Here is a 12,567-nt window from a genome sequence, read left to right as displayed (position 1 = left end):
TTTTAAAACTATGTTGTAATTTTTGGTCATAACTTCATGACAAATCCAGCAGGTTGAGTTCGCTTAGTTATTTGTAGTGATCTGAGCTCCATCCATTATCTTTCACCTGCCTCTTCCTTTTTGGGTTGCGGGGGTCACTGGTGTCCATAGTAGAGACATTTTTATTCAGGTAGTCTCACTGTGAGACACCTACATAAAAAATGTCTCTGTCCCTGTGATGGACTGGAGACCTGTCCAGGGTGTCCCCCGCCTCTCGCACAGTGAATGCTGGATATGGGCGCCATTGAGTCATGAAGGGGGGAGAGGGGTCGCACAGGTTAGAGAAGGACTCCCTGGACCAACAACATCAAAATGTGGGTGGAAAGGGTGAAACACTCAAACCTGTCTCCACCCTTATTTGCCCCACTCTGGACCCTTGAGCAAGGTTCCATCCACACACAGGGCTGTGGTAGCTCGGTGGTCTGTGGTTGCCTCAAGAAGGGCGTCAGGTGTAAAAACCATTGCCAAGTCTTCGTGCGAGTTAGTTTGCCGTTACGACCTCTGAGGAAGGGAGCAGCCGAAAGAAGAAGAAAAAGTCCCATTGAGTCACGAGAACTCATTTTCAAGAGAGACCTGTTTTGGGAGCAGATGTTGGCGGTTAAGGGCTTTGCTCAAGGGCCCAAGGTGGGGCACATGAGAGTGGAGACAGGTGTGGATGTTTCACCTTTTCCACCCACATTTTGATGGTGTCGGATCGTGGAGTTGAACCGGCGACCATCCGATTAGAGGCCCACCTTCTCTAACCTCTGCACCACCGCTCCTCCAACAAATGAGACAACCATTTAGTCTCTCACTCACACCTAGGGACAATTTAGAGTTACCAATCAGACTAACATGCATGTTTTTGGTCTGTGGGAGGAAACCGGAGCACCCGGAGAAAACCTACACATGCACGGAGAGAACGTGCAAACTCCACCCAGAAAGGTCCCCGACCGGGATTCGATCCAGCGACCTTCTCACGGAGATGCAGCAGCTCTACCAGCTGATCCACCATGCCACCCCATGAGCTCTATGTTTTACAAAAGTTAAATCTAAACAAAAATGAAAGTGGCATTATAACTTGCATGACGAAGTTATTAAAAATGACTCGCATGGTGTGTTGGGGATCAGTCTCAGCTACTACCACACCAAACTCCAGCTCAGTTTCTGTAAAAAAATATTGTTGTGCTTCTAAAGTTAATCAGCCATGGCTTTGAATCAGGTTGACTCCAAAGTTTAATCAGTTGTAGGCGTACATCCAGCGATACATTTCTGAAAGTTTCTTTAAAATCTGTCCAGTGGTTTATCAAATGTTTTGTTCACAATTTAAAACACACACTCGAGCAGTTGCAGTGGTCGATAACGACTAGATGATTAGACCCGTTTTGCTTCTGTAGAAGGATTATGAGCAGTGCATATTTTACTCCAGTCGTGTTTCTAAATGTCAGGTTTTGTAGTAATTTCCATCACAGTGGTCCACTTTGTAATTACTGCTTAAATCACATTTAAACTGCAGAACATGATTATCAATTTACCTATTAAAATTTGACTATACTACACTTTAAATCCCTAAATTAAATAATCATTCATTTTATTTAATTTAACTACATTTAGAAGGTTATTTTTTGTAAATACTGAATTGTTCAGTCTTCCAGGTAAAAGTTTGGGCTGTTACTTCTTCAGTCATTGCAGCTGCAAAGTTCCTGCAGATACAACCAGGCGTTTGGTCAGTTAAATTTTAAAAAAGCCTCTGACCTGATCGGATTTGGTTTTTACAGGAAGACTTGGAGGAGCAAATGCTCCCAGATTGTCATCTTGGTACTTCTTTGAATATCAAACATTGCTCTCAGAAGCAAAAAAAAAAAAACAACTCAAAACTGCACCACCTGAAATGAAATCAAAAGTTGCACCGCTTAAAATAAATTACCGTATTTTTCGCCGTATAAGTTTTAATTTTTGCATAATTTGCATGCTCTGCGACTTATACACCGAAGCGACATATTTATGGATTTTTCCATATTTATAAACCAATTTATGGCTGAGATATGACAGTTTTCATTCGTTCTGACTGAAAATATTGAACACTAACATTTTCAGCCGCTAGATGTCACTCGAGTAGTATGGCATGCCGTTTTGTCATGTATTAGGTAAAAGTGGCTATTAATAACACAAACGGCTTCGTCCAGCTCGCTTGGAGCAACCGTCAAATCAGCTTCATTTCACTACGACACCCCGGCTTAATTCAGCTGATTTGACCATCCAAGTGCATTTATTAAGTGAAAGTTCAACTGAGACACACATTTGCTATAATTTCGAGCAAACAAATAATTGTTTTTAAGTGTTAATCTTGTTAAATTCTTGTTAAAGTCCTCCCGTGCACGCTCCCGTGACCGTCGATAAATGTAACGTATTTTTGTTTTTTTCCACTTTATTAGACAAATTGTATTTGGACTGATGCGACTTGTACGGTGGTGCAACGTGTACAGCGGAAAATACGGTACTGTCAGTATTGATGTTTGTTTGTAAAATCTTAGTTGAACTCCAAGAAATCAAAAACACCTGAGAGGAGCCACATTGAAGCACGCAGCGCAGACAGAAGCTGCAGTGCAGGAAGAACCCAAGCATAAAATCAACTCTAAAAGTAACTGGCAGCTGACACGAAGACATTTGGTGCTTATTTGCTGCGAGACGATTCTCTGCGTCCTTTGTGGGTCAGAGTGGTCGCAGCTCCTTATGTTGGAAATATGTTGGACTTTACTCCAAGCTTTGCATTTAATCTGGAAACTAAACGCAACGTCAGCTCATCACACCTCATCTGTTTGGGCAACGAACATGAAGATCCCATCAGGATCCCACCAGCTGAACACTCTTCTCATTATAGACCTCAAGGCCTCGAATGGATCCCTCATTATCATGTTTATTGTAAATACTGTATGTTACACGGAGAGCGAGGTGTCATTCGTAACGCTGACAGCAGTGACTGATGGGCTGCTGTTATCCAAGGGTACATGTGAGGGAATACTGAGCAGGTGCTGCCGGGGCTGAGCGCAGAGGAACCCTGGGATAGAAGTGGTGGAGAGGGGAGCATACTGTAGCTCAGGTTTCTCTGACAGGAGGAAGCATGGAGGGGTGTATTTGGTGTGTATGTATGTGAAGGGAGTGGGGGTCAGGCCCCAAAATAAGCAGCGTGTTCTGCACGTGGTGGCAGGGGCTCAGAGCTGTGGTTGGACCCCTGAGTCAGTACCGTCCTTCACTTCATAACCTGGAGACGTCTGGACGCCAAGCATGGGCAGAGGGGTGAGTTCTCTCTTTTGTTTCAGTACTGTACCGGACTAAAGCTTTTGTTTCTGAGCTGGGTAGAGAAGCAATGTGCGGACACAAATAAATCGTTGGTACCCTCACAGCTCATTGAAACAGTGCTTCGTTGTAAAAGGTGATCCATTTCAAAGCGGTTGTCCACTGTATATCTGTTTAGCTTTAGTGTGAGATAGAGTAAGCAAAAAATATGAATTTTTTTTTGTTTATTTTACAATGACTTGCTAAAACAGTGTGAGCAGATTTGTAAAGAGACCCGTATTAATCTTTGCACTACATGTTTGAAACTAAGTATCACAGGTGCCTTGAAGCTTTTCATCGGCCATTCAGCCTATTTATAGAAACCGAACGTGCCACTGGGTAGCTTGGGATGACTGTGTGACCGCACTGAACGTGGAGCAGAGAAAGTAAAGGCGAGCGCTGACTGACGAGCTCAGAAAGAAGACTGTAGGTATCCACATTACACGTTTACACAAGACCATCTCCAAGCAGCTTCAAGTTCAAGTGACCTCAGCTGACAAGATTATTAAAAAGTACAATGTTTACGGGATTGTAACGGAACTTCCAGGATATGGACGCAAGAGGAAATGTGACTCCATGTTGATCAAATGGATAGTGAGAATGATAAATAAAAAGAACAAAGAAATCCATTCAAGCTAAACTCCAAAGCTGAGGTTTGTCACTTTGTGTGTCATAATGGGCTCCATGCAGAAGAGCCAGAGCGGTTTGCCAAACTACATGTTCAGTTCAGTTCAGTGTATTTATGTAGCACCAAGTCACAACAGAAGTCATCTCAGGGCACTGAACAAAAACATTCATAAGAAATAATAATTTAACATTATTTATCTGAGGAGCAGACTGCTTTGAGTTTAACTCCATCACAGAACTCTCATCTTGAGCAAGCATGAAGGTGACAGTGGAAAGGAAAAACTCCCTCATGAGGAAGAAACCTTTAGCAGAACCAGGCTCAGGACAAGCGGCCATCTGCTTCGACCAGCTGGGTTTGAGAGGAACAGATACACAATGGCAGGTCAAGAATCATGTTAAGATAGAAATAGTATCAAATGAAAACTATTAACTGTTAACAATTCATTTAAGGAAATGAGGACAATTTGTCCTCTAGTAGCATAACAAGCCAACCCTAACTATAGGATTAATCAAAAAGTAAAGTCTTAAAACTGGACAATGTGTCAGCCTCACGGACAGAAACTGGAAGTTGGTTCCACAAGAAGAGGAGCCTGATAACTGAAAGATCTTCCTCCCATTCTGCTTTTGGAAACTCTAGGGACCATGAGTAAGCCTGCAGTCTGAGAGTGAAGTGCTCTGTTAGGAAAATCTGGAACAACAAGATCTCGACTATAAGATGGAGCTAGGTTGTTGAGGGCTTTGTAGATTAGAAGTAAGATTTTGAATTCAAGTAGCTGATTGGATTCATTGGGTTTCATGGACAAATATAACAGTGTATCATCAGCATAACAATGAAAATTTATCCCATGCTGTTTAATAACTTTACCTAGTGGAAGAATATATAAGGTAAAGAGTATTGGTCCAAGCATTGAACCTTGAGGAACTCCATGACTAACTTTTGTGTATGATGATATTGACAAGCCTCAAAGTTTCTTGAACTGATGAGAAAGAAATTAAGCTTTTTGTCTCCAGTCACAGTTGTATTTTTTATAATAGAAGGGTACCAACCAATTGTTATGTGCCTGTACGTTGTATACTATGTGTAAACAGGTTTGAAGGACCTGCAGTTTGTGAGCATCAGAATACCTTCTTTAGACAATAACATCTCAAGATGATGGCTCTTCTCCTCGATAGGTTTGGTTCCCGGTTTATCAGCGTCATTTAGTCATTTTCCTTGTATTCTCTCCATCAGGCCCGTTCCATTTAGCTTTATGGGAGGACAGCCTGGTAATCTTCCTCACGCACAGTGGGGGTAAATTGCTATGCCAGGCACATTTCAGGCTCTCCACAGACTCTGTGCTCCCTCTTTCGCTCTTTTTTGATTAGTTTTCCACTGTGTCACTCACGTGCACACCCTTCTCCTCACATACTCTCAGTGTACCCCCCACCCCACCCCTTCACTGACATGCACACATGCAGCTAAGAGGAGACTGACAGCAGCAGATGATTTCCATGATGCACCGTTCTTCTACATACTCTCCCTGTCACAAATAAGGAACCTGTACGTTGACAAAACAAAAATCTGCATATTCAGGGAATGTTTTGCCAGCAGACTGAAATGAACCAGCAAGTCCATTGTGTTGTAATACGCTGCTCTGAATGTAAATGTCCTGCAAACACACGACCCTTACACCTCTGTTTTCCCACAGTGGGGTGCTGAAAATGGAGGCAAGAAGAAAAAGAAGGACAAGGACTTGGACGAGCTGAAGAAGGAGGTGGCCTTGGTGAGGAATAAAACAAGCCGTCCTTGTTTCTACCCACACTCCCTTTTCTGCACAGTGATTGATTTCATTGCTGCTTTTTCCAAATGATCTCCAAATAGCATTACGCTGGAGACTCCGGGTTATTTAACAAGGCTGTAAATGAAAACGGTGGCCCGTAAACAAAATGGCAATCCAACCTGTAGTCAGCTGCAGAAGAGCTCGAAGGTTTTCTTCTATCTGCTCAGCCTCCTCCCGGCTGCTCTTCTTTGTACTCGGGGAGACTGAATAATTTGTGGGCCACCAGCAGCCTGGTGCCCACTTTCTGTGTTGTACTTGTTTGAGGTGCTGTCAAAATGCCACAGAGCCATGCCCACGAAAACTGGGTTAAGTTCTGCTGCTCCCACCATGAGGGATAAAGCAGCTCTTGTCGATTAGAACGTAGGCCTGCGCGTATTATCGCCACAGTGTACTGTGCTTCATGTACTTCTTCATTTAGTGATTTACTTCTTCGTCCTTACGCAGAAATCCTTTTAATCACCTCCGGACCACGGTTAATCGATACTGGGTGTAGCTCTATATAAACAAAATCTGTTTTCGAGGAACACGGGAGCATTCAGTTGATTTTGACCAAATTACTTTCAGCCAGCTGAGGCTGCTGAAGAAAGTGATGGATCCTCTCTATCTGCTGGGAGGAAGAAAAAAAAAGTAGCTTTCAATTTTTTAGGAAGACTCAGTCCTGAGAGATGATGGCTGGTTTATTTCAGTGTCTTCACACACGAGACCCACAGAAATAGATACCATATTTTTCGGCCTGTAAGTCGCCGTTATTTGCATAATTTGCATGCCCTGTGAGTTATACGCCGAAGCGATGTATTTTTGAATTTTTTTCTCATGTTTATAAACCAATTTTTGGCTGAGATATTGAACACTACCATTTACAGCCACTAGATGGCACTCGAGTTGTATGGCATGCCGTTGTGTCATGTAATAGTTAAAAGTGGCTATTAATGACACAATTGGCTTGCCATAATCTCCCACCTTCGTCCAGCTTGCTTGAAGCAACTGTCAAATCAGCTTAATTTTGCTGCACCGCCCCGGAGAAATGCAGCTAATTTAACCGTCAAGTGCATTTATTAAGTAAAAGTTAAACTGAGACGCACCTTTGCTATAATTTCGAGCAAACAAACAATTGTTTTTAAGTGTTAATCTCTTTAAATTCTTGTTAAAGTCTTACGTGTATGCTCCCGTGGCCGCCATTTGGCCGCCAATTGATTTTTGGCACAACACCGGCCCATATTTCCAGGTTGTCAGCGGTGACGCGTAACAAACGCGACATGTCAGCAGTGGCGCATAATAGATGCAACGTATTTATGGATTTTTCCACTTTATTAGACATATTTGGACTGATGCGACTTATAGGGCGGTGCGACATGTACGGCAGAAAATACAGTATATTTTAAAAGCTGTTTTTTCTGTGATTCCTTTTATTCTTTATGCAAAAAGATTTTAACAGAAAAAAGTAACCCGTTGGTGCAATCATTTGCATTGTTTCAAAGAAAACCTTAAGTGAGGTTGTGTGGATTAGTTGTGTGCTGTCAGTATCTTACCTGCAGTAGGTAAGCATCGGAACAATCTGTGTTGGGAGAATCAGAAATAAATTCTCATGAAGGAGTAACGCTGCCTGCTCAGAGCAGAGACCTTTCAAGAACAAGGTTTTATCGTTTTAAACTACTCATAGTCAAAACAACGATTCAAGACTATATTTAAATGTTACTTTTTGGCACTGTTGTATAAAACAGCTGTTTGTTTTGTTACTATAGCCTCGATCTAAAAACGTTCATGCTTTTTCTACTTTCTTTACTCTGATGAATAAAATATCCTGTCACTGATTTGCTAAGTTCACACAAAGTAGTTTGTCTCTGTAAACTACTTTTCTTTTGTACAATCTGGCTCCTAATATTCTCCCAGGAAAAAGACAAGGTGTCCAAGGCTGCTGAAACCATCGATGTAACAAAAGATGGATACAACTTCTCCATCTTTATTGTTATTCCTAATTAAAACCATAATGTCTGGTTTACAGGACATGAGCCAGATTTTTTGAGGTAAAGAAAAGGGGCTTTAAGCCCCGCCTACTCCCCTACAAAAGCATGTTTTTTAAGAATCAAATTACTCATTACAACTAAATATGAAAACAATTATAATAATTTGAACAAACAGCAGCAACGTAGGAGAATGAACAGATGCTAACAACTGGAGAAAATATATTTTTTGCTGTGCTTTGTTTATTTATTTTTTTTAACCAGGAAGATATTTTTATTTTTATTTACATGGACTTAATCTTATACTGCAGTCGGCCTGCAGGAGATATTCCTCCTGTTCTGACTCATTAATCATGTACTACATGCTGTGTGCTCACCTTTTGTTAAGAAGAAATGAAGACAGCAAGACCTGGTTGTTAGAAGTGGCCATTTTGGAACTAGCACCTGCACATTGTAATGCTTTAAGTCCCGCCCACTCCATCCCCCACAGCCAGTCATGGTGTTGCATGAGTCTTCTCTTAACCGTCCTACTGCCCAGAAGTCAAAAATGACCCACGGGGCCTCAGTTTTGTCACTGAGGTCATTTTGACCTAAATACATCAGGAGGGTTAAAAGTGTGAAATAACTAACAACGATGGAAAAATTACATACAGCAGCACGGTAAGAACCATGTCAATCAACAAGAGTTCACATCCAAAAACCATATCTGAGTTGTATGTCTTTTATAAATCCCAATTATTTTCATGAAAGGGGTGTGGCTTAAAACTTGTACATGGAGTTAGCTTATGGGGACACCAGTTTCCTCTCTGGCTTCCACTTCCGTGTTCCAGTTTGACGTCTGGATTCTATTAACAGTCTGTGTTTTTACTTTAATTTTAACATAATGTTTTTTGCGTTTAATGAAATTAAATGTAAATGACTGAAAGTAGTGGCACTAGTGCAGGGCTATTCAACAAAACTGCTCAGGCGGGGGGCGCAGTTTCTGAAAGCCAACAGCTCGGGGGCAGGACATCCAGCGATTAAAGTCATTATGTAAATAAACCAAAGTTTACAATGATCTGTTACCTTTTAAATTTGTTTATTTTATTGCTTTGAATCATAAATGCAATAAACAGAACCCAAAATCCAAACCCAGAACCCCCACCCCCCCAAAAATAATGAAGTGGGCCGGATTGAATTCACCCGTGGGCCAGAAATGGCTCGTGAGCCGCCAGTTGAATATTCATTCATTCGTTCAACCTTTATTTATACAGGTTAGTCTCATTGAGCCTCGGGGACTCATTTACAAGAGAGACCTGTTTTCATAGTGTTGGAAATACCAGGAAGTTGTTCTGATATGGAAGATGTGCAAAACTAGGTGTATAAAATGTTTTAGAACTGGTTTAAATAGTTTAATATTAACTATAATCTAAGAAAGAACAGAACATATGGAGGAAAAGTGCTCATCTAATTAAATAGATCTATCCCTCATTCAACTTCCAGATGTTGACATGTCCTCTCATAGCTGGAGTATGATGCGTTTAACGTTCTAAACTTACGAATGAATGAAGTTTCTACGTTTAATTTTGAAGAACAGCCTTGCACTGGTGGATTGTAGAGGGGCATGCCTAATACAAACATAACGAACAACAAAACTGTTTTATTGCATACAATCTCAGTAATATTTTAAATTTAATGAGTCGTTAATATCATTCTGTGTATTTCTTGTTCGGTGACCTTGACTGATGTGAAGGGCGCCTTCAAATAAAATGCATTATTTTAATTATTATTAGTTAAATTAGGCTTCTCATGTTGAGAGCTCAGTCAATTTATAAATTAATTGCTTTTTTTGTGCTCAGTTTGATCATTTTGAACACTTTAAAAAAATGTATTTTTTTTACTTAGCTTGGAAACAAACGTCATTCTGACAAAAAGAGAAAAAAATTATGTTATTTGCCCAAAATGATAACCATCTGTGAAAACGCCAATAGACTGCCAAGAACAAAATGTCTCATTGACCCATTGTCCAGCTGTGCTTTCAGATAAACAAGTCCTTCTGTCTATGTGAATAAGTGAATGTCACTTTGGATTAGTATGTTCAGATTATGTTCCATTTTAAAACAGAATTGCGCCTGAACTCTGTCTATGTTTGGTCAGTTTTAACACGAGTACGAGTCAACAAATGACGTCAATTTCAGCTGTTTTTTCTTCTGCATTCAGCAGCAAACTATTTTATTTGTATATTTTCTGGATTGCTCACACATTTACTTCTGAAGGAAATAAAGGTTACACCTTCAGCCCAATGAGATGCAGTGGGAGTGGACATCTTTGACCTCTCTGATCTGTCACGGGACATAAATAATTTATAGGAATCCCCCTGACCCGGTTGGGAACAGAGAATAAAGTATTTTTCACCAAGATGGACTGCAGCGGTGCATCGCTTTCACAGCTGCAGCTATACATCATCTAAAATAACATTATTGATTCCTTCCAGGATGATGTTTAATTTTCTCTTTTATGATTTGCCGATTGCAGATTCTGTTCGAGTTTCACTGAAGCAAAATGTTTGTCTTTGCAGGATGACCACAAAATATCTGTGGAAGATGTGGGAAAACGCTACGGAGTGGACCTCACACGGGTAATGGCGAACGCACGCAACTTGTTCTTTCACGCAGTTTCACTTACACACAAACACACAACAAAGTCCTGCCTCAGTGTCCCACATGGAGATGTAATCTCAGCCCGCCTGTCCTGGACTTGAGCTTCCAAACCGAGACCAGGCTTTCCTTTGGTCGACTCAGGCCCACCGCAGCGTGCTCGGCTCACCTTGACTCTTCTTCATCTCTAATCCCTTGCACACACAAACAAACTTGCATTCTTTGATGCAAAATGAAAAGAAAATCCATTCAGCCCTAAACACAGGCAGGTACAAACACACCACAACGCATTTTTGCTGTAAACACATTCACTGCTTGCTGCAAAGGTGAACGCTTCAGCGTTGCAGGTGAAGTGAAGCAGATTTAATCTGGTTGGAATTAGCATGAAAAAAGCTCCAGAATGGTTCAGGCTGCAAAACGATCACAGTCACTGAGTTGAGAATATAATGAAATAATAGCTTTTTTTTATGAGTTAGACCATGACATCTGACGAATCTGTTCAATAAAGTTCGAGCCAAGCCCCTTATAAGAGAGGAGTCACCCATTTTATTGTAGTTGTGGTGTTAAATGGGCCAAGCAGGAATATTTGATGTTCTGCAACTGTAGCAGTAAAATTGCCTTTAAGCCATGGCAGAAACTAGTAACCCATTGCAGGCAGATGTATATTGCTAAAAACTGCTCTCCCTCAGGGCCTGAACAACGCCATGGCTGCAGAGATTCTGGCCAGGGACGGTCTGAATGCGCTGACTCCCCCACCCACCACCCCGGAGTGGGTCAAGTTCTGCCGTCAGCTGTTCGGAGGCTTCTCCATCCTGCTGTGGATCGGTGCTATTCTCTGCTTCCTGGCCTACAGCATCCAGGCGGCCACAGAGGACGAGCCGGTCAACGACAATGTAAGAAAGTGCATCTGAAGTGCACACAATATAAAAGTGCACACACACCTGAGGGGGAGACGCAGACTAGAGGAATCACATTCACGTAAGAATGCAGGGTGAACGCTGAGCGCTGAATGACTTTGCTGAAATTTGTTAAAGAATGAACTTTTAACTCGGCTAGTTGAGAAGCTAAAATTAAAAAACAGTAGCTTAAAGCTAATATCAAAGTTGTCACTGCAAGCTAAAACTATCAAACCTTAGCTAAAAGCTAATTAAAGTAAATCTGTGGGTAAAATCAACAAGATAGTTCTTGTGGTTCCACGTTAAAAACGTTAACTAGTAGCTAAAAAGCTGAAATTCTCAAAACTGTAGCTAAAGGCTAAAGCCAATAAAACCATAACTACAGTTAGCAAAACTGTAGCTAAAATCAAAAACTACCAAAACAATAGCTAAAACGTTACATTAGCAAAACAATAGCTAAAAGCTAAAGGTATCAAAGCTATAGATTAAAGGTAAATGTAGTAAAAACATAACTAAAAGCGAATAATAACAAATGAGCAGTGATATATAATTTCAAAAATACATGAGTGGCAGCACAGCAGCCCAGTGGTTAACTCAGTCACAGGATCACATGCCTTTCTGCATGTACTTTACATGTTCTCCTTGTGGACACGTGCGTTTTTATCTGACTTCTCCAGTTTCTTCTCACGGACCAAACGCATGCAGGTTAGTTTCACTCGAAACTCTAATTTCTTTCTAGGAGTGAGTGACAGTGAGAATGGTTGTTTGTTTGTTTTTATGTGTCCCTCTGATGGACTTGTGATGTGTCCACGGTGTCCCCTGTCTCAGTGACTGATGGACATGGACACCAGCTCCCCATGACCCAGAAAAAAAGTAGTGGTTGAAACTGGATGGATGGATGGATGGATGGATGGATACTGGATCGATGGATGGATGGATGGATGGATGGATGTAAAGATGAATGGATGGATGGATGACTAGATGTATGTATGTATGTATTTATGGATGATGAATGGATGAATAGATGGATGGATGTTAGATGGATGAAGAGATGGGTGGTTGGATGAATGGATGGATGAATAGATGTATGTATGGATTTATGTATGTATGTATGGATGGATGTATGGATGAATGGATGGATGGATGACTAGATGTATGGATGGATGGATAAATGAATGTATTTATGGATTAATGAATGGATGAATAGAAGAGTGGATGTATTTATTGGTGAATGGATGGGTGGATGGATTAATGTATTTATGGATGGATAGAT

At 41.1% G+C, this 12,567-nt stretch overlaps 1 protein-coding gene across 1 annotated transcript in view; it reads left to right on the top strand.

The window, feature by feature from the left end:
- Window positions 1-3,224: 3,224 nt before the first annotated feature.
- atp1a2a (ATPase Na+/K+ transporting subunit alpha 2a) overlaps window positions 3,225-12,567 on the top strand; it is a gene marked incomplete in the record, with an annotated part of 99,478 nt that continues 90,135 nt past the window's right edge. The window contains 4 exon segments of the mRNA XM_037682407.1: window positions 3,225-3,315; window positions 5,670-5,744; window positions 10,320-10,379; window positions 11,088-11,291. Of these exon segments, the coding sequence (XP_037538335.1) occupies window positions 3,304-3,315; window positions 5,670-5,744; window positions 10,320-10,379; window positions 11,088-11,291 (351 nt within the window).

This window comes from Nematolebias whitei, chromosome 9, assembly GCF_014905685.2.
Source record: "Nematolebias whitei isolate Nwh7 chromosome 9, NemWhi1, whole genome shotgun sequence".
In the NCBI taxonomy this organism is placed as follows: domain Eukaryota; kingdom Metazoa; phylum Chordata; class Actinopteri; order Cyprinodontiformes; family Rivulidae; genus Nematolebias; species Nematolebias whitei.
The sequence above is the reverse complement of the archived record's forward strand: the minus strand, read 5'-3'. Positions and strand labels throughout refer to the sequence as shown.